At 48.7% G+C, this 21,118-nt stretch overlaps 1 protein-coding gene across 7 annotated transcripts in view; it reads right to left on the reverse strand.

Moving 5' to 3' along the window:
* Klc (kinesin light chain) overlaps positions 1-21,118 on the reverse strand; it is a 181,506-nt gene that overhangs the window by 149,810 nt on the left and 10,578 nt on the right. For 2 of the 7 annotated variants that reach the window (XM_075865940.1, XM_075865944.1), the window contains exon 1: positions 7,962-8,303. The exons of 1 other annotated variant lie outside the window; for it this stretch is intronic. In XM_075865940.1, the coding sequence (XP_075722055.1) occupies positions 7,962-8,002 (41 nt within the window). In that variant the 5' untranslated portion in view covers positions 8,003-8,303. Of the gene's footprint in view, positions 1-7,961; positions 8,305-21,118 lie in introns of those variants that run through there. 4 more of the 7 variants (XM_075865943.1, XM_075865942.1, XM_075865937.1 and 1 more) reach the window with 3 other exon arrangements.

Below are 21,118 nucleotides of genomic sequence, written 5' to 3' on the forward strand. Positions count from 1 at the left end.
GGGAGGTGGCGGTACTTGGAGTGTTCACTAGATGGACGCTCGAACGGACACTAGAAGACGAACGGACAGACTGACGGACGCCTCGCCTCACTCATCATCATTCGCTATATTTTATGTGCATCGTTTTCAATTTTTCGGTCAAGCATAAAATAATGATTTTTCGCTCACAACGAACGACACCAACGCCAGAATTTCTTCTAAACGAGCTTTTTAACTATAACGCGTTAATACCCATTCACCGACGCAGTACAAACCATTGAAAGCCGAGCAGCCCATGCGAAGCAATGGCGAATAAGATATACCGCACGCATTCATTGCTACCGAAGAAATGCAGGCTGCATGGCGCCACTCAGCACAAGGTGTCATCATCATGACTGGTCACACGATTTATTGGATAGCAGCGATGGGGAGAGAAAAAAAATCCGACCTCCCGTTACTAGCGAAAGGGTAAAGGCGAAACAAGAAAGACATTTTATGGCAATCCAATTAATGAGAAACACTTTACTTTTAAAAGCGAGGTAGGGTCGCCTTAGAATGCGTAGTTATAAAGTGAGATTAAGTAAACAAAAATCAATGCACATGAGCACACGATGAAGCTTGTTCTGACAATATGGAGATACCCACCCAGGTGCAAGCTTGGGCAATACCTATAGGCAAATTCCACCGGATTTATCTCACGAAAATGCGGTGGCGCTGTCTTGGTAGGCAAAAGACGCTCTGCCTACCGCAGTTTCTGCTAAGTTTTGCAATTGTGCATGTGGTGTTCTCAGTCAAGCAACTACAAAAAAAAATGGTAGGCACACGAGCTGCGGTGTGGTTGGATGTGAGTCGCGCCTCACAACTTAGTTTCGTTTGTTGGCGCACATCGCAGCCCTCAGCGCTTATGGCGGAGGTTACGTGAGGACGTCGCTATAATTTTACCATAATGTCGACATCGGCCTACCTGTGTTTACAAACATGGAATGGGTCTATACTAGCATTGGGTTTTTATTTGGTCTCATTTTTTTATACCCTCAGTCGCACAAAGCTTTACAGAAGGGAGTGCGGTGCATAAAATAGCAAATTGAAAAACAACGAAACGCTGAACGCATCCGCGATAGAAATGCGAGAAGGGTAGACTGACACATATTTAAAGGGGAATGACAAAAAAACGTGGCTACCAAAAACGTGTTATACTGATTTCTATGCAGGAATCGGTATAACACGAAAATCAAACATGTCTTTACAGCGTTAGTTGAGCATTTATGGTGCATTGTTTCAGCAACAGCAACAAATTTCAGTCACGTTAAAACGGCAAGCAGCTCAAAACTTGCAGCGCACACCTCAAGCAGGAACCACGCACGAAATTAGAATACACAAGACGACCGAGGACTAAACTGTCACAGCTAATGCTAAACCAACTAGCCCAAACCTTCACTTCATATCCTATATACGGCGTCACATGTAAGCGGAAGAGGCTTCGGAACAAGCGCCGTCTTCGATGCGTATACTCTTCGGTATATGCAGATAAACAAAACGCCCACCCCAGTCCGCGTCTGCCGCCGTGACGGGTCGGCCGAGGCCTCGCCTCTCGTGCCGCGATCCCAACTCGTCAGGGTCACGGTCACACGTAACGAGGCTATAGCATGCAGATGGGAAGCGCGAGAGAGGTGGTGACGCAGACAACGCGATGATCGACGAAGCGGCACACTCAGCCATTGTTGAAGACAGATGCTGTTTGGTAACTGCGGCATCTGCAGCCGCGTGTCACTGACGACGCCAGACGGCAGCACCCGGCGGCGATGACGTCTGATGTGTGATAGGCGTAAATCGATCATTTTCAAACCACCCGACTTCTTGGTTTTCTTCGTGTCGCGAATAGCAACCTGTTGTTGGGCGAGTTGGTAAGAATAATAATCGTTGGCGTTAATCTTCTCAGAACCACGATATGGTTATGAGGAACACCCTTAAAAGAGAACTCCGGCGATCTTTTATATTCACCGAGTTTGATGAAACTTTCAGCATATGTTCTCTTTGGCATCCTGATAATACGTGCCAAATTATGAAACAATAATTCATTTAGTTTTTAGATAGAAACAGAATTTAAAAACTGGTAGCCAATTCCGGAATGATGTTTGTAAACGCGGACTCCCCTGCGTATGTGACGTAGGTGCCTACTACTCTTTTTGAAAACCCCGCCTTGCCCAGCAGACGAACGCAGCGCACGATTTCGTCAACGAGCCACCCCGACGAGAGAACAGATAGGTTTAGTCAGCTGCATATGTTGCGTGGTAGTAGTCGTTGACATCGAATCTTGCAGAAATTTCGAGCAATGAGGAGAACGATTCTGTACGCGCCGGCGGGTCGAAATCAAAAGGCAATGCTACCCCGTTGGCATAGTAGCTGCAATCATCGCTGAACTCGTCACTGGTAAGTTCAGAAGGGTTGGCACAGCTTGACTCCCCGCCGGATGGCATGGCCAACTTGCTTTTCGCGTGGTAGAAGAAGCACGTGAGCTATGTTTACACCTTGACCAGCCTTGGTGACTTGTAGTCATGGTTTCGTTACGTCATCATACACCCACACGAAACAGCTCGTTGTTGAGGTTTCGACTCATCGATTACAGCTTATTCAAAACTATTCACGAGTCTCTCGGAAGAATGAACCACCTAGCAATTTAGGGGTTGTTAACACCGTTTGAAAGCGCCAAAAAGATACAGTCGAATATGCACCGGAGTCCCCCTTTAATTTCATGCTAGAGGGACACCTCTTCCAAGTGTCCCCCTTTGAGATGTATCTTTCTTACATCATATCTTCAGAAGACCATGCTATCCGAATGCATATAATTCCTTAGATGGTCATTACCCACATTGTAAAAAATTTATTCTTTTTAACGCCCGTTTATATTGCACTCTGTGTGTAACAAGTACACCGCAGCTGTGTAGCGTATTAAAATTGCAGCATTGAATCGACCGGTTTCGAATAGCACTCAGTAGCGCAATGCAGGTGCGAGAGGTGTGGTGTGCTGTTGTGGGAACAACGCCAATACCTAACGACCCATGACCACTTTTTTTTTTTTTCAAATCCCGAATCAACCTATTTTGGTAATTTAGAATGATGTCCAAATACATAACGACAATATCGCCGCCATGGCTATATCTCGGCCCCCCCCCCCCCCCCACACCTATAGCGAGTTTCTTGGATTTACGACACACGAACGGCCAGTCTCCATCGTCATTCCAAATACCTTGCGCCATTAATGTGCGTCTGGGGCGGGTCTGAAACACGATGCGAAGCACGTCGCATAAGTTTACATCAACGCGACGTCGAGCCAGAAATCCGGACGTGACCGCATTTGCATGATTTGACGGATTGAGAGCACGCGTGTTCAGACAGCAGCAGCATGAGCCGATACGTCAACGCCTTCGAACAGGCCTTACTGCTGGCCTCTGCAACAGCACTTTTTATTACATTTATAGTAAGGAGGACGACTTTTCAGCAAGTATACACAGCGCATGTGCAGACACCATTTATGCTGCCTGCGCATTCACAGCGCCGAAGCCTCACTGGTCACGCGAATCTCCGTGGTGGCTGCTTCGGCACAACGTTGTTTAGGTGTTCAAACATACCCGTTTGACACCGTCGTTGTATTGCGTACATTCATACCGTGTGCTAGCAACAGGAGTCTCTGGGTGAGACTCGACGCCTCCCCAACGAGACACGTAATGGTCTGGACATGACGCAATTGGTGTCGCCAAGTCGACTCGATGCGCTTCCGTCCGAGTTCTATAGCACACACTCTGCTCGCGCGACTGCAGCACCAGCGGAACGCATCCGCTACTGCTCCACTTATGTCCACGCGGGAGGTGACGCGGCATCGGCAGACTGGTTTCACGGAAAGCGGGGCACAGCGGCACACGGAAGAGCGACCAGAGACGCGGCTGAGTGAGACGACACCACCGCACCGGCCACACGCCCGAAGTCGAACAGGTGCGCACAAACCCCGACCGGCTGCTGCATGCGGCCCTCAAAGAGCATGCGAACCGGCACGTCCTCGCTCGGCTCTCCAACAAGTATGCCTCACCTGGCAGTGACCACCAAGGCATTGTTTCTCGAGGTTAGGGTCGCAGCGCACGTGCATGCGCGTTGTTCTTCACTGCACACCAACACTGGCGGCACCATTGCCAACGAGCCTTGTATCAACATCAAACACCTATACTCGTATACGAAGTTTAGAAACATGCGATATTCTAGGCACCCTGTTCACCAGCTAAAGATCAAGGGGCGAAACACTGGTTCACGCAAACACGATACGGTTCTTTTGTTCTTCAAAACATAACTCCACGAGCCACGATAACGAAAAAAGAAACTTTTTTTTTACGCTCAAGAATCACAATTCGGATTTTAGGCACGCCGCGGTTTAGGGGCCCCAAATTCACACAATCAAGGGCTCAATGAATGTCGCCCTAACTCAACGTGCGCCGAGGGTCTGGCGCACGCTGACGTGAATGCACGAAGCTCACGTTCGGTGAGCTTCGTGCATTCGTTAAGCAATTGACGGCATATGTATATATTACCAGTAGGCAGCAGTCAACGCATTTTATTCGCCGACAATCGGCTCCCAGCGCTCAGAAAGCGCACCGCCGGCCGCTTATCCACACTAGCACTGTGACGGTGCTGCCCCCTATAGCCCTATCTCGGGGCGAATAGTGGGCCTCATAAATTATATCGTGCTTTTCGGACGTTAAACACCACCACTTATCATTATTATGGCAAACAATCCGATCTAATTCCAGTTCCTTGGCAGGAAGTGCACAGGCGCTCCTGTGCCAGGAAGGGCAATGCAACCAAAGCTAAGAGAGGGCTTTCGCTCTTGCTGATGACGCGCTGAGTGAATAGGCACAGATCTGATGTCGCTACTGAATAAAAAGAGCGTCAGAGCTTGTCAGTTATATAAAGCAAGTTTTATATTTCCCAGAGAAGGAGTTAACACTCCGTTTAGTTTCCTAGATATTATTGTTACGTTACTACGGTATTCGGGTAACCTAAGCCGAAAAAACAATGCGTCATTATATGTCAACCATAAAGAGACAAAATTCTAGACGCCTAAAACACCCCAAGAAGAACGGGAAAAAAAGTTTCGCTAATAACGAAGTGCCAACTATCCCAGCAACAAGTACTTCTAAATTTCAACCATATAGTTTGTAAATACCGATTTTCAGAGCTAGTTTTAGGGCAAGTACTTCACACTAATATGTCAATTACTATCCTATGCCGCCTTGGAGTTCAAACAACTGTTCATTAAAGGCCTTCAATAACAGTTATTAGTGGTAGATTCCTCGACCGATCTTAAATGCGAAGCATTTCTTGGCGAACTTCAGCGACTTTGACCGTATCTGTCTATCTATGTCTACCTAGCCGCCTACGATTTTTAGCTGTCCTGGCCGCTTCAATAATCCTGGCCGCTTCAAAGTTGGTATGTCATAACATGACTGTATGACGAGCATAAGTGACTAGACATAAAATGAAAATCATGACATGTATATATTGATTTACATTGCATGGTCTTGTTGCTGCTGCTGCGGTGGTTTCGTTTACATGACATATTGCAAAACTGGTGTGGTATGAAATGAACGCATGGCAAACATAAGAGAAAGGGCCTAACGTGCAAATCATTATATGCATGTCGTGTAAGTCATGACTACAGGACACGCTCATAGTGCGCTCGCTTCACTAGCTTCGCATATACCAAATTTGGTATTACTGGACGCGAACGGATGACGAAGGTAAATGACACGTCCAAACATGATAATCATGACATGCGTGTCGTGTAAACCATGACTACGTGCTACGCTCATTGCGCGCTCGCGGCCGTTTCGCCAACTCCACATATACCAAATTCGGTATTGTGAACGGGCGACGAACACAAATGCCAAGCGCAAACATGATAATCATGACATGGAGTAATGATTTACATGCCAGGCTCGTGGTAAGCTTGCAGCCGGTTTCGGTGTGGACAGGGCCTCGATCAATTTGTAGGGTTTGACGTCCCAAAACCACTATATGATTATGAGAGACGCCGTAGTAGAGGGCTCCGGAAATTTAGACGACCTGGGGTTCTTTAACGTGCACCCAAATCTGAGCACACGGGCCTACAACATTTCCGCCTCCATCGAAAATGCAGCCGGGATTCGAACCCACGACCTGCGGGTCAGCAGCCGAGTACCTTAGCCACTAGACCACCGAGGCGGGGCGCACAGGGCTTCCCAAGACCTCGTGCTTACGATAAGGAACGGAGGTGTCATTGATCATTTCTTCATATTAGACATCAACGATTTTGAGCAGTGCAATTATACTTCATACTTCAGTGTGCATATGCCCCTCGTCACCGCAATAGCAGACGGATCCGTTAACTCCGCTTCAGCTGCTGACTGTTCACAGTGATGATGTGAACTATGTGTCAACAACCCTTTCCACACATGGACGCTCATTCGTTATGCGTGTGCACGTTCACTTCCATCAATGACTATTACAAAAACATGTTAGCCTACCACTGCTGGTGCTGATATTGCAAGCCTTAGTGGTGCAGTCGTCACAAGACTATAAAGAACATACTAGCATCTTATCTAGGTGCGTGAGTGTGCTAAACATTTCTACATGTGTTTGCTGTGTCCAACACCCATCCGTCTCGTAACGTTGTGCTGATTTCAAAACTTCCTCATTTATGCTTCGCATATCATCGATTCCCACTGTACGTGGGATCTGGGATCTTTTTTTTTTATTCCCTTACATATTGTTCAGTTCCCAACCCTTGCAAGAAAACTGCTTCCCATGATCGCGTGTTTAGCAAGAATCGCTTCAGCGGTCACTAAATAACAGTTAATCTCCGCGTATCTGCACTGTGCGCAAAACAAAGACAAAGTATGTCGAGCTGTCGGACATCCTTTCAGAACGTCGGCTTCTCAAATTGCGGTAGACTAGGCCGATCCACCTCGCCTGCTTACATCCATTCGTGCCTACCTTCACCACCATTGCGTTTACGCGTAAAAAGGATGTCGCCTATATTTCCGGGACGTTATCTACAGTCGTTAGATGTGTGCACACAAAAACAGCAGTAATGCATCACATTTACCCGCCTTATCAAAGGAAAACCGAGCGCGTGCGTTGAACTGAAGTGATTGCTACACAGTCTGTGGCCATATTGCTTTTGCTCCCTCCCTCAATACGACGCGCCAACGATTGCACGGAGATGACACGCGAGACGAACATACCAGTTGCGAGAGTCCAGCATGCAGGGCAGCTTGCCGGACGTGGCTGTCAAGCCGTGCGCGCATACGTCTGACATCGTGCTGCAACGTGTCTCCCTTGGGCGACATACGCGTCAAAGCGAAACATTCCATTCGACAAATCCGCAACGTGCGCAGTTCGTGCGCCGGTTGGAAACGTAGTACTGTCGTACTTGCCATTCCTACTGGTTCCCCTGTCCGCTGTTGGCATTTATGATCGGAACGCGCGCGCACTGTTCAAGGCATCAAGCGCGGTCCCACAAGTGCTGCAGCCAGTCCTAAGAGTCTGCATGGCAACGTTACTATAGCTGATGGTACAGAAACATTTTGACGCGCAACCTTTACGCCGTTACACTTCCACATCAACCGCAGTCTGGCGCATCGAAGTGATTCGTTACCATTCGCGCAAGCGTCGCGGCATGTACTACACGATGAGACACGTGGATAGGAAAAAGCAAGGAAATAATAACTTTACCAGAACGTTTCCACTTGTACATAAACTCTGTGGGACGACGGCGTCTATTACAGGGAAGTATCCAAACAGGCAAGCACAACAATCGGACGGGAAACACCAGCGAAAATACACACACTTATACACGGCTGACAGCTCTGGCATCGTCGCTGCACCACAAGAGGCACGCTTGAGACATTCGGCCGCAGAATTCCCAGAGACGAGCCTGGCGAAACGAAACTCACTTCCTGAAGGAAGCTCCCATGGCCGCAAACAGTTTCTTCATGGCTCCAGCTGGTGGTCGAGGGGCGCCGGTCGGAAGACAACGACGAAGCACAACGGCGACGTCTTTTTGGCCACCACGTGGAGATTGCCGACGGGCGACGCGCACCTCGGCTTGATTCACGCACAGAAGGCCTCGCTGGCGAAGGCGAGAACAGTGCTTACGAATGCGGAAGTGAGGAGAGCCGATGGACCACCGACGAACTTCCGCAGCGGCGACGCAACGGTGCGCAGTGATGCCGGCACGGTGACGGCGTCGCAGAGACGAACGTGAGGCGACACGGGCACAAAGCAGGAAAGTAGAGATAAAAGAAATGAAGAGGTGAGCGGTCGAGAACGACCACCGAGAGAGTAAGAAAAAAAAAGGGGGGGGGGGGATCTCCGCCACAGGTGAATGCAACGGTGACGCGCACAGACGGTGTCAAGAGCAGCAGCAGAAGCAGCGCACGACACACACGGCCCCGTAGCTCAAAGGGGCAGCGCGACCGGTCAGAAAAGGCACCCAGAAAGCACGGACAGCCGGCGAGGGTGGCCGCCGAGAACGTCACGTCGGGAAGTGCGAGACTCGCGCGTGTGTGTGTGTGCAACGTACACGACAGCCTGTCCGCCAGCCAATCGGCGTGCCTGTCCGGCGGTGCACTTCCTCGACGGATCAGCTGACGGAACACGACGTGGACGCTATCTGGGCCAACGACGACGGCGGTGGTCCCTCACGCGGGCCCACGACGGCTTTCTTTGTGTCTGCTACACGGCTACGCGCACGTACACGTGCCCTGAGAAAAGACTAGGCGGGCAAACGAGAATGCGTTTGTTTGGGCAGTAAAGATATGGTGGGACAAGAGCACTTCGAGGCCTACGAGCGACCACACGCAGTGCTTGCGACCCGCAGGTCCCGCAAGGTCACAGTAGCGATGTGCTTGCGTACGAAGCCCTTTCGTTTAGGCAAATTCCAATAGACAAATATCCACCAAGAAAGTAGCCAAGCAATGACACAGTTCCCGACACAGAAGGAGGAGCGAGCGCACAACACACCCCGATCGCTTCGCACTTTCCACGACAGTCACTGTACCGGAAGTGTAAGCTTTGACACGGCGTAAAGAAACGCCAACCAGTATAACCACCGAACGCTCTTTTGGCGTAGTCTCCTAAGTAGTAGAACAACACGACACAGGAAATCCTAGTGAAGCTCGAACGCGGAAACGTCCGGTCCAATTAGCAGCGACTGGTGGGGGTGGTGGTAGTGGTTAGAAGAGGAGAAAGGCACCTAACTTCTGCCGCCCGATCGGGAGCACGGCGCAGTGCCTGGAGCGACTGGTTACGAGCGACGGTCAAGAGAAGCGGGCGAAAAAGGACTTCCTCGTACTCCACCATGAGCGGAATGAACCCCGTTCGCAGAAGCAGAGTCGTCCCGCACACACACACACACCGGTGAGCCCCACAAAGAAGGCACACGAGTAACAAGGCCAGACAAGCACACCGCAGAAGCCCACAGAAACAAGTGCACACAAACACCACACGGGTGGCAGCCAAGCAGCCTTTCGAACCAATCACGAAACGTGGATAGACACACGAAAGAGACAGCTACGCCGAAAGTGGCCACGCGTCGTGGTCTACTAACTGGTCCACCGGCGTCTGCAGTCAGACAGCCAACAATGGATCGCGGCAAGACCAGCGGCGAGGAGCGAACCCGTTGGCCTGTGTGTGCGTTTGACTCTTCGAAATGGGACACACACGCACTGCTGATGCTGCGTCTTTGTGTGCCTCGACAGTCACGAGGAAAAAGCGAGGAGGGGAAGTGGAAATGACTGCAAACTGCACGGCGCGAGAGGTGTGCGACGGCTGAGCCTCGGGTGGGGTCGTCGTGCAAGAAACGACGACCGAGCAGCAGAAAGGCGTCGTCACGCTCCAAACCGAGAAGCACGACACCACCACCCACCCCAACCTCCAAACGACTAAGGGTTTTTTTTGTTTTGTTTTCCTTGGGTAACGGGACGCGCCGAGACACGCCTACCACTCATTCCTTTGAGAGCTCACTGGCACGGCCTGCTCAGCTCAGTGACCATCGAAACGAATGGGTAAGGTTGCCTATCCCTTCCTTAGGGAGGATCATTTACAATGCACCTTACTTTCTTCTCTTTTTAACACAAAAGTGTTTTATTTCGGGGCCCACCACGGCTCCGCTGACTTACTTCCGTCACGGAAGTGACGCTGAAAAATATGTATTAAGAAACTGCAAAGAAATAAAAACAGAAGTCAAGCATCCAATATACTGTTCAGTAGATACTGCCGGTTACGCCTGACACAGGACAACGTTTAGACTAAGAGGAGCTTCGCCTTTAATAATATTATTAATATCTGGGGTTTTTAAGTCCCAAAACCACGATATGCTTATGAGGAACGCCGTAGAGGAGGGCGCAGGAAATCAAAGCGCAGGGGCCTCGGGCGATTCCACCGAAAAAGTTGCCACTGGGTCAATATCGCAACCTTCAGGTCGGCGGTGGAGCAGCGCATGCATGCAGCTACTGTATACAGTGGCTGCATACACCAACCGTGGCGCCCTAACTGTGAGCGATCGGGCTCCGTGGCCAGGTATTAGAACACATTGTATTTTGCGACTGTCCTTCTTTGCGTGGACAGTCGCGTCGGCCCCTAAGCTGACCGACGTGAGAGCACAAGCGTTAGCTGAAAGCCACATTTATCCAAGCCTGTTACACCATTTTTATTATACACGAGCGCGCTTCATTGCACTGCATATCCACTAAACTATTGGCAGCACCTGTCGTGCTTCAGGTAAAGACGGCATTCTAGTTGCCTGTGCTGGGGCAACTAGAATGCCGTCTTATGCGTGTTTGTCAACAGAACTGCTGAGTCTTCATGTTTTGTGTCACAAAGCTAGCAAACGTTGCCTGAGCACGGTGTTTGCGGAAGTGACTAACTGACATAAATTGGGCTAACTGCAGCACAGGAATGCTATCTTTGCAATCATGAAAAGGATGTGCCTGTGCCAACCGGGCTGCATTAGCTTAAGGCAGCCCCTCTGCCTTCTGATATATTTTCGCTCTTTTATTGGTCGGCATAAGCAACAATCTTTTATTCGCTAAGCATTAAAATATAACGGCAATAGGTTAAATAAACAGTTATTAAATAAACAACACATATCACAATGCAGAAATTCTTCGACCACTGTATGGTGCAGTTCAACCAGAAAAATTACCTGATCAGTTATTAATACAGTAATAATAATAATAATAATAATAATAATAATAATAATAATAATAATAATAATAATAATAATATGTAAGCCTTTATGCCTAAAAAGCATGATATGATTACGAGAGACGCTGAAGTGGAGGGCTCCGGATATTTCGACCAGCGTGCACTGACATCCCACAGTGAACGGGCTTCTATCATTTCGCCTCCATCGATATGCGACGACCACCACGCCCGGGTTATAACCCCGCGACCTTCGGGTCCACAACCAAGCGCTGCGACCACTCATCCACCATGCTGGACCTGAGAATTAAATGAAATGCTGAAGAAAATAGCCAAAGACAGAGCAGGCGAAGAAATCCGCTCTAATTTATCAGAGGCAAGGGGACGTGAGCTTGTGCTGTGCGATGAAGCACAATGAAAAACGTGAGGCCGAGAGCGATCATAAACAAAATAGACAACTAGAAGACGCGCTCGCACGTCTGGAATATACAGAAAACAACATACTTCTCGAGAGCGCGTTGAAGCACCACATTGCCGCTTTCATTGAAAGAGGCCAAAGCGAAGAAAACACCGGGACAAAGTAAGGGGTGCTACGAGGGGCATCAAGATTTTTGAACGAATACGAATAACCTACAGTCTATCCTTTTAAAACATAAGACTCGTTTGTGTAATTGAAAACTGACTTGACTTTCAAGACAAGTTACACAAAAGGCTCTTGGGTCACTAACGATATACTGATACCTGAACTGGCAGAAAGTGCAAGTTCATCTGTGTCTTTATGGAATATGGGCGCAGACGTCTTTCGGCTCGTTCAATTAGCATACAAGTATGAGCTGCACAGAAAAAGATGCGGTGTGCTCGACTCGCATCTCGGTATTGCTCGCCTCGCACTCAGGCGCGACGGCCAAGGGACGGTATTGGAAGTGACAGTTGTGATTGATTATTCAAAGAGTCTTCTGTCGATTATTCCTTTCTTCCAAATGTCTAAACTGATTACGATTCATCGAATAACCATGTACAAACATTCGATTAATCATTCAACGATTCTATTATTTCTAAAGTAATTCGGGAGAGCACGGAGGCCACTTCGCAAGCTGCCAGATTTACGAAGGAAGGGCGCTGCTGACACACAACGCAGGAAGAATTGGGACAGATTGCGCTTGTTATGTGTGTACATGTGCGCTCGTTTCGTGTGCCTTTCTTTCTTTTCGAAGAGCGCGCTTTAAATGCCGAGCGGTGGCGGTTGTTAGTCTACACTCGCCCTGTGTATGCTAATGTCGTGCGTGCTTTCTGCTTGAGGAGTGTGCTGCGAGTTTCAAGCTGCTGGACGTTCTTGACGTGACTTTGCAATTTCATGCTGTTGCTGAAACAATGCACAATAAACGCTCAGCTACATCTGTAAAGACACGTTTATCTTACATGTTATACCGATTCCCATATAGGGGCATCAGCCACGTCTTCTTTTTAATTTTTTGGCGGGCATAGAAGTCCATGAAACATTAAAAATAGTGCTAAGGCAGAAATAGACATTGTGAGAAAACATGCGCATAAATACGCTTTCTTCCGCTCACCACCTTCGCAAGAACATTTCCTGGAACACAACGAGATTAAAAGGACAAAAGAAAGGAAAGTCAAAGCACGCCACTTAATCGCACCTTTACAGAGTAGAACACCAGATGCGTCGGACTACACTACGAACCGGATCACGGTGACCCAGACAAGGAGGAAAAAACAAAATGCCAAGCAATAACACTTCGTCCACTCCAAGTTACACAACCCGGCTTATTCGAGTACTTATACCAGATATTGGACAACGTTTTCGCTGCAATAATGAACGGTTCATCAATAAACGATCATACTGTACTCCAGCGCAGCAAGGTTCTTGCTCGAACGAGTTTCCAAAACTTGTTTGCAGTGCCAATGTAACGCTGGCATCAGACCAATGGACACTTCGCTGCATACAGACCACTAATCTGAAGGAAATGCACTTTGTGCACCAGCTGTTTCTGCCAACAATCAACATTTTCGTACTAATCAAATGCTGCTGCCTCATGAGGCTGATCTCAAGGCCAAAGCGAAACAGCTCAAGTAAAAAAAAAAAAACACCATCGCAATCTAGAGAGTCGCCTTTCGGGAATGCCTAGCTGCATGTGGACGCATTCCGAGAACGTCCCGTGCCTGGAACGCCGTTCGATCTGACGGTTTCGTCGAAGAATGTGTTCCGGTAACAACGAGAAAACAGGCGCTTCCGCCCACAGACGGGAAGGGTTGAGAAATACGGCTCGTCAAGACGAGGACGTCGGCTCCACTGCCGCAGAGGCTAGAGAAAAGAAGAATGTTAAGAGGGGGAGAACCCATCCAGAAAGCATCAACGCTGACACGTGAGGTAGGAAGCGAAGAACTCGCTGAAAGAAAGAAAGAAAGAAAGAAAGAAAGAAAGAAAGAAAGAAAGAAAGAAAGAAAGAAAGAAAGAAAGAAAGAAAGAAAGAAAGAAAGAAAGAACGGAAGAAAAGCAGTAGGCAGGTGGCCAAACAGGCACTTCGACAGCCTGCAATCGCCGCCCGGAACAACGGGCAAGAAAACAGAAATACAAACGCATACGCATCAACAAAACAAAAATGCATGAAGCGACCACAACTACGTCGAAAAGAAACGCGAGCATGCCCGACAGGAAGAGCGCAACCACCGGCTTTCATCATCATCATCATCATCATCAGCCTGACTACGTCCACTGCAGAACAAAGGCCTCTCCCATGTTCCGCCAGTTAACCCGGTCCTGTGCTTGCTGCTGCCAATTTATACCCGCAAACTTCTTAATCTCGTCTGCCCACCTAACCTTCTGTCTACCCCTAACCCGCTTCCCTTCTCTGGGAATCCAGTTAGTTACCCTTAATGACCAGCGGTTATCCTGTCTACGCGCTACGTGCCCAGCCCATGTCCATTTTCTCTTCTTTATTTCAACTATGATATCCTTAACCTCCGTTTGTCCCATAATCCACTCTGCTCTCTTCTCGTCTCTTAAGGTTACACCTACCATTTTTCTTTCCACCGGCTTTGAATTGCGTTCAAGTGCCGCAATATTGAGCCCACACAACGCCGCTGAAGATTGTCAACATCACAAGGGTCGCAAGAGAGAGGGGGAGTCTAACATCCCCTCCCTCGTATTTTTTTCTTAAATTGTGCATGTATACCGGGTTCTGACGTCATTGAAAATGCCGTGTTTTAAAACCATCTGGTAGTACACGGAGTTCATTGCATCAGAATATTGCACGCCGTTTTTCCTTTTTTTTTTTCCTTCTCGCTATTCCCGCAAGGATATTCGTATTTTTGTCCTCACTCCGAACTTTCCCAGACAATCTTCGACTTCCGTGGACAGCTGCAGAACAAAGCAAGCAACTACACGCAACACCCTAGGAACTTCAAGATCTTCCGCATAGAGTCACCGATTTTTTTTTTTTTTTCACCTTCCTGCAATAGAATGTATCATCCCATTAAACACTGTGATACATGATATTCATGTCGCGCTCGCTGTGGCATTTCGTGTCTGCATTTCAAGAAATTAAATAAAAGCGGCCGCCATACCACATACGGGCCGTTCTAGTAATCGACACTATAGACTTATAGCTAGTACGAGGACGCTCACCACTCATTCGAGGTTCAGAGCGACTTCATGGTCGTCGATATAATATATATGTGACATTTCCATTTGAATCGGGCAATGTGTACGGGCACGACCCCACTGTGGCCCTTCAACTGTAAGGCTAATTCTAACGGCGCGTTTCTCTGACCCAGCCACTCTGTCCAAGCAAACTTTAAGGTGGCGACAGCATTGTACAGTAGTAGCCATTTTGTTGATACTGAATGAAGACAAATTTGTCGCTAACCAGCTGCCGCCGACGTCACGCGAGAGTTCGCCAACCTTAGATTGTGTACGTGAGTTGGCTGAACTCGATCGGAAATCCAGCTCGACATCGTACGTCGGTAAGCGCAATGGAAGGGCAGATTCGCCGTCTTCGAAATGACACGATTTCGCTCCAAATGCGCCGTAGCATTTCGACGGCGAGGTTTAGTGTTGCGCCTGTAGTCGCAGTCACGCCGCTGCAACACGCTGACACAACGCGACGCGGATGGCGACATCCACAGCGATCTGGCTGCGAACTAGCAACGCCCGCATGCTCGATGAGGCGTAACGTCGCTTGCCCCGTATTGGATACACGGCGAGGAAAGCTGCTCGGAGTCGCGAAACCTCAGTCTAGAGCCCTTCAACGAAGCAATGACTTGCATAACAAATTCCTTACGCCTCAGCTATGGAGAGACCTTTGAAGCGGAGAACGAAGTGTTTTGATGGCCTCTAGCACTTTGTTATAAAGCCGCCTGACAGTCGGGCTTACACAGTCAACTTCAGGGCGTACAACCTTCCGCCTATGCACTAGAGCAATGCATGCTCATTGGGGACAGCAGATGCGCCCACGTGAAAATATTCCTGAAAGGGTACCTATACAAGCAGACAAGCTATTACGCAAGACTGAAAGGTCCGTACTTCAGAACATGACGTGTCAATATCATGCACACGAACGCTTTACTAGTGGAGGTGGCCTGGTGAGATTTGTGGTAAAAGGTGGCAGCCGAAAGCACAGGACGAGATGATTGGCGAAACACAGTAAAGGCTTTCATCCTGCAGTGGGAGTAATCAGCCTGATGCTGATTATGACCATGATGATGATGACAATAATTTGCGCCCCAAGTATGGCATTCTGGTACCGTAGCCAGGTGACGCTGAGCGTCCTCAATAAATCCGGTGCTCACGTACGGTATTCTGCGACGACTTTTCTTGATAGAAGATGCAGAAACGAAGCGTAAGCTTGCTACCGCGCCAAAAGGTAGTACTCAAGATTACTTACAATTTTATCATCGGCCTTGCTGAAATAAACGATGTTTTATTCATTATGAGACTCGAACAGTTGCGGGAGGTCGTAGGTAAAACACCGTCACTGTACACAATAATGGAAGGATACCTTCCTGTCCGTGTCTTAGAGAGCAGCACCTTTTCGGAAGTCCCGTTTCCCAGAGTAAACATGGCCTCCAGGTATGAATCGGTCGGTTTCAAGAATAATATACGCTCATAACAGGACACTGAAGTGTTCACTGAAGAATCCGAATGTTTTTCCCATTCATGATTTTCATGTATATAATTTCGTAAACGCTTTAAAGATGTTGGCGAGCAAAACCGAAAGCAATCGCAAGCTGCCATACAATTCTCTCAGAAATGCACGAACGTGCGGAAGCTCCGCCTCCGCATGGCCTTCGCTGCAATGTGAAGATAAGTTGTCGCCGAGTATAGCGGCGAAACTGTCGCAATTGTGCGGATCCTAAAGTGAGCACTCACTATAACAAGTTACAAGCTGACTCACCTGGCTTCTTGAAGCACGCGTCCACCAAGAGGAGAATATTTCAGAAACACGCGCACTGCGACGATGTAAAAAAAGAAATAAAAACACGGGCGTGATCGGAAGTTCTTTAACGTTTACCCTATAATAGGTGGCCTCTTTTCCTTTCTTTTTTTTTAAGAGAAGTGCTACGAGACGGTACCTTGCAGTGCGCTTTTATATGCGGAATTCTTCGAAGCACCTCGAAATAACAGGTGCTCGTGGATTGTCTCACGCTCAGTGCATCACGTAGGGCGCATGTATCGCCATTATTTCACTGTGCTGTCCCTCTTTTCACCTTGTGGTGCACATCCTTCTAGGCTCAGTTCGTCGTTCTCTCCAGTTATGTATGCTAACTATAAAACAAGCTCTTCTATTACAACGAGAAGCAGAGCGTTAAGGGAGTGTCGCAGCTCGTAGCTTCTCGGAATGCGAGCCTCAGGCGTAGCTGGGCCAGTCCGGAGAACGAGCGGGGTGACGCACCGTCAAACACGACGCGAAAGGTGGTCGTGCCGCTGCTGCAAACGGAAACAGCGCCGCGTGCGCCTGCTGTCGGATTCCTTCTGGACAGAGAAAAACAAAAACGGGCTCGAACAAGGCAAGCGTCAAATCGCACGACGCGCCGAGTCTACGTGGCTTTGTTGTTGTTTTATTATTGTTGTTGTTAGGTTTCCCCTTCCTTTACAGCAATTCCGTGGTGATCCGAGAGGCCTTGCGTGAGACTATGTACGTGATTTGAAAAAGGCGTCTTCCTACCTAAGCAGCCCTCATTCCACAGGCTTCAGTCCCAGATTAGTAGTAGTAGTAGTAGTAAATGTATCTCGGTCGTCCCAGAACTACATAATTATGAGGAAGCATGCCATACAGCAGGGAAACGAACGAGGGGTTATGAGGCATGATAGTCGCGGACCAACCACATCGCCCGGAAGGAACCATCGACACCAAGCGCGCCAAGAGCGATTCTCGAATTTCGAAGTCTAGGTAGACGAACTAATACTAACCTAAACAGGAGAGAAACACGGGACTGGCGTCGCCTGCTCACAAACGCTTTACCACATTTACATAGGTTGTTGCACAGATACAGCAACAAATGTCCGTGGTGCAAAGAAACACCGACACAGGAGCATGTCACTACTAGAGTGCCTAGAATATTCTCCTAGTGTCATGAACAGGCGCCTTCCCCATCGGCGACTGGGAAATTGATTTGGATTCAGCGTTAGGGGGCGCTACTTGCAACTGGCGCGTCAGTTTGCGTGCCGGCCGGGCCTTTCAACGTTGTGTCGGGTGGCGACTTGTCTGTGTGGTGAAGCGTGTTCTCGCTACGTTTCGAATATGTGCCGTGAATTCTCGTGCAGCGATTGTGTGTGACTATGCCTGGAAAAAAAGGAAGAACGTGCTTTGTGCCTTTGTGCAAAGGCGGGTACAAGTCTTTCAAGGAGAAGGTGTCTCTGTTCAGGGCTCCGGCAGACCCTGTTCGTCTTCAAGAATGGGCGCGAAACATCAAAAGAGGTGACAAAGTTCTAGACGAAACTTGTGTAGTGTGTTCTCGTCATTTTGATGATCGCTACATCCAAAGAACTTTCAAGCATGTCATCAACGGCGAGGACGTCGAATTCGACCGTGAACGACCATCGCTAACGCCGGACGCCGTTCCTACCATTTTCCCGGATGGCCCCGCTTACCTGACTAAACCAGTGCCTCGAAAAGGAAAAGAGAGGAATATTGCTGACTCCGCCTGCTAAGCGTAAAGCGCCGAATGAACCCACGACTTCCCAGGCCTGTGACGATGCTGCCGCTGGCGAGGAAACAGCACAGGCGCCGCACCCGTTTCACAGCATAACGCCACCGTCGGCATTTTGCAGCAAAATTTGCTTGCCCAGTAACCCAGAAGCATTGTGCTTCGCATGGCACTACAATACAGTGCCGGGTGACGTGTGCGTGTTGAAACACGTAGTGTTTTCGTCAAGCAAGGAAGTAGGTGCTGCAGATGGGTACCTTTGCAGTACTTACTGCCGCGGCATAAATGTGGAAGAGCACTATGTCAGCACCGAAACTGGCGCACTCGCTTCGCTGAAAAGGGCCGACGATCTGCTTCTTTGTTGCGGCTGCGAAATCGAGCCTGACGCTGGCACTAAGTGCGTCCGTTTCGGAAGCGGATGTTTTTCGCCCAAGTGCTTGGTTACTACGCAGGATGGCAAAGCTTGCTTGAGGTGCAAGTACCTGAGGAGACTGATTCAAAATCAGCGGAACAGACTGAAGAGGAAACGCAGAGGCACATTCAAGAAGCGCATTTCTAGGAAGTCTGTGCAGTTGTTCTGGGCCAAGAAGAAGCTGGCTAAGGCGCAAAGGAGCATTGAAGAGCTACGGGCAGTCAACAATGGAATTGCCAAGGCTGCTTTAGAAAAAAGGTTGAGTGGTCTGCCAGTGAAGCAGCGTATTGCTGTCAAAACCTGCTTTCAGGCAGCCACTCGGAAGTCGACCAGAGGCATGTCGTATGACAAACTGTGGATATTGGAGTGCATTCTTATGCGAATGAAAAGTCCACAGCTTTACGAGCATGTCCGCAGGCACGAAATAATGGCTCTGCCAAGCAAGTCTTGCTTAGACAAGCATATTAAAGGCTTTAAGATCGCATTTGGATTTAACTCCAAAGTCCTTTCAGCACTACAGGAGAAGACCAAGGAAATGGACGAGTTTAGCCGTCATGGTGGACTTGTATTTGACGAACTCAAACTTTCAGAGAACATTAACGTCAAGGCATCTGGGGAGCTGACAGGATTTGTGGACTTAGGACCATTTACGGATGACAGAAATAAGACAGAGGCCAGTGACCACGGGTTCGTGGTTATGTTTCAGCCATTCCAAGGTATGTGCATTTGAAACACAGCCATATTGTGGATGAATGTTTACAAGTACTTAAATATATCAGCAAAGTTTGGTACTATTACTCGATTGCCTCTTTGACCTTATTTCATCTCGGGGGCTACTCATGCATTGTGGGATTCGATATCTTTGCAGGAAACCACTGTTCGCCAGTGGTTTCGTCTGACGCACTGTCATTGCTTTGGCATTATTTATTTTTTCTGATTACTTCAAGGCGTAAAGGGCCAATCGAAGAGATAATGATCCTTGTACGTGGGGGCGTCCAGGCCTGCCACTGAGTGCAGGGAAAGTAAGTGTCCATAATACATTGTATATATAAAAAGTTGCGAGAAGACGGTTTGTACAGTGCCTGCGATTCTGCACATGACAACAAAGTCGCGACAGCAGCCTACGGGAGGGAATGGTGGTCGTGGATGAGGAGAGAAATATGTGATTTTTTTGTGTTGAACAGTCGTACCGCTGGGAGCCCCCGGTTGGCCACCCCTTAATTACCGCAATTTAAAAAGTAGCATTGGTAACGCGCGAGCGGCCAATCTATGAAGAGGCGGCACGGCAGGAGGACACAAAATCTCAACAAGACAGAGAGCTCGCATACATTTCGTTCAAATTCACACGCTTTATTTACAGTCTGCATGGAAAACGCAGGATAACAAGGCAATCGCGTGCTAAGCCATGAAACCACCACTGCAATTTCAACGCAAAGCGTCTGCTCCGGCTTGCTGCCTCCCCAGCTTGCCGAAAAAGCAGCGCGCCAGAGAGCGGTACTGCCACCTGGCGGCTGTATCGCATACCATTTCCCCTCGGCCGGCCCGTTCACGACACTAGGAGAAATATTCTAGGCACTCTATCACTACGTTCGGAGGCACCTCTGTTGAACAACGCTCCCCTGAGGTGGTCGTGGGAGGCGCGGAACTGAAAATGAGAAGTCGACGGGCAACCCTCAACCACGCGCGGCGAGCCGCTGTAGCGATGGGGTCCTGGTGGAAGCAGTGGCGGATCCAGCCGATCCCCCCCAAAGCATGTCGGCACCCCCTCCCCTCTCTTTACTGCTTGCCGTCCACCTGCTGTCACCAATTAGGACAAATAAGTGGGACCACTTTGACCACACAATAACAATATTTATGCTATGACAGAGCTTGTGTGTTCGTAAAAACAAAAACATAATCATCAAGCCCCCCCCCCCCCCCCCTGAAATAAGTGGCTGGATCCACCCCTGGGTGGAAGGGCATTACCCACAACAATCATACAAACCTACATATGAATAAATGTTGTTCGCCTATCTCCTTTTTCTGTTTTCTTTCTTTTTTTTCTTTTTTAAAGGTCATATGTGGAAAGAACTTGCGCACACCTTACTAAACATACAAAACACCCAAAATTAAGGAAACACATTTTGAGTACGAGCCCTACGAGTTCATGCTCACTTAATTTCCAAATTTTTCCATTGCCCCACTTAAGATTACAACGGGGCCAACTTATTGTTTAACACCTCTAACCTGTTTCAACATAAAACTTGCACGGCTCGCCATTAAGAATTTTAGCGCTCTCCCCCCGCCATCAATTTCTGGGTAACCGCCTCACGAACAGCTGTCCTGCCAGGT

Source organism: Rhipicephalus microplus, chromosome 6 (genome assembly GCF_043290135.1).
Source record: "Rhipicephalus microplus isolate Deutch F79 chromosome 6, USDA_Rmic, whole genome shotgun sequence".
NCBI classification, from domain to species: Eukaryota; Metazoa; Arthropoda; class Arachnida; order Ixodida; family Ixodidae; genus Rhipicephalus; species Rhipicephalus microplus.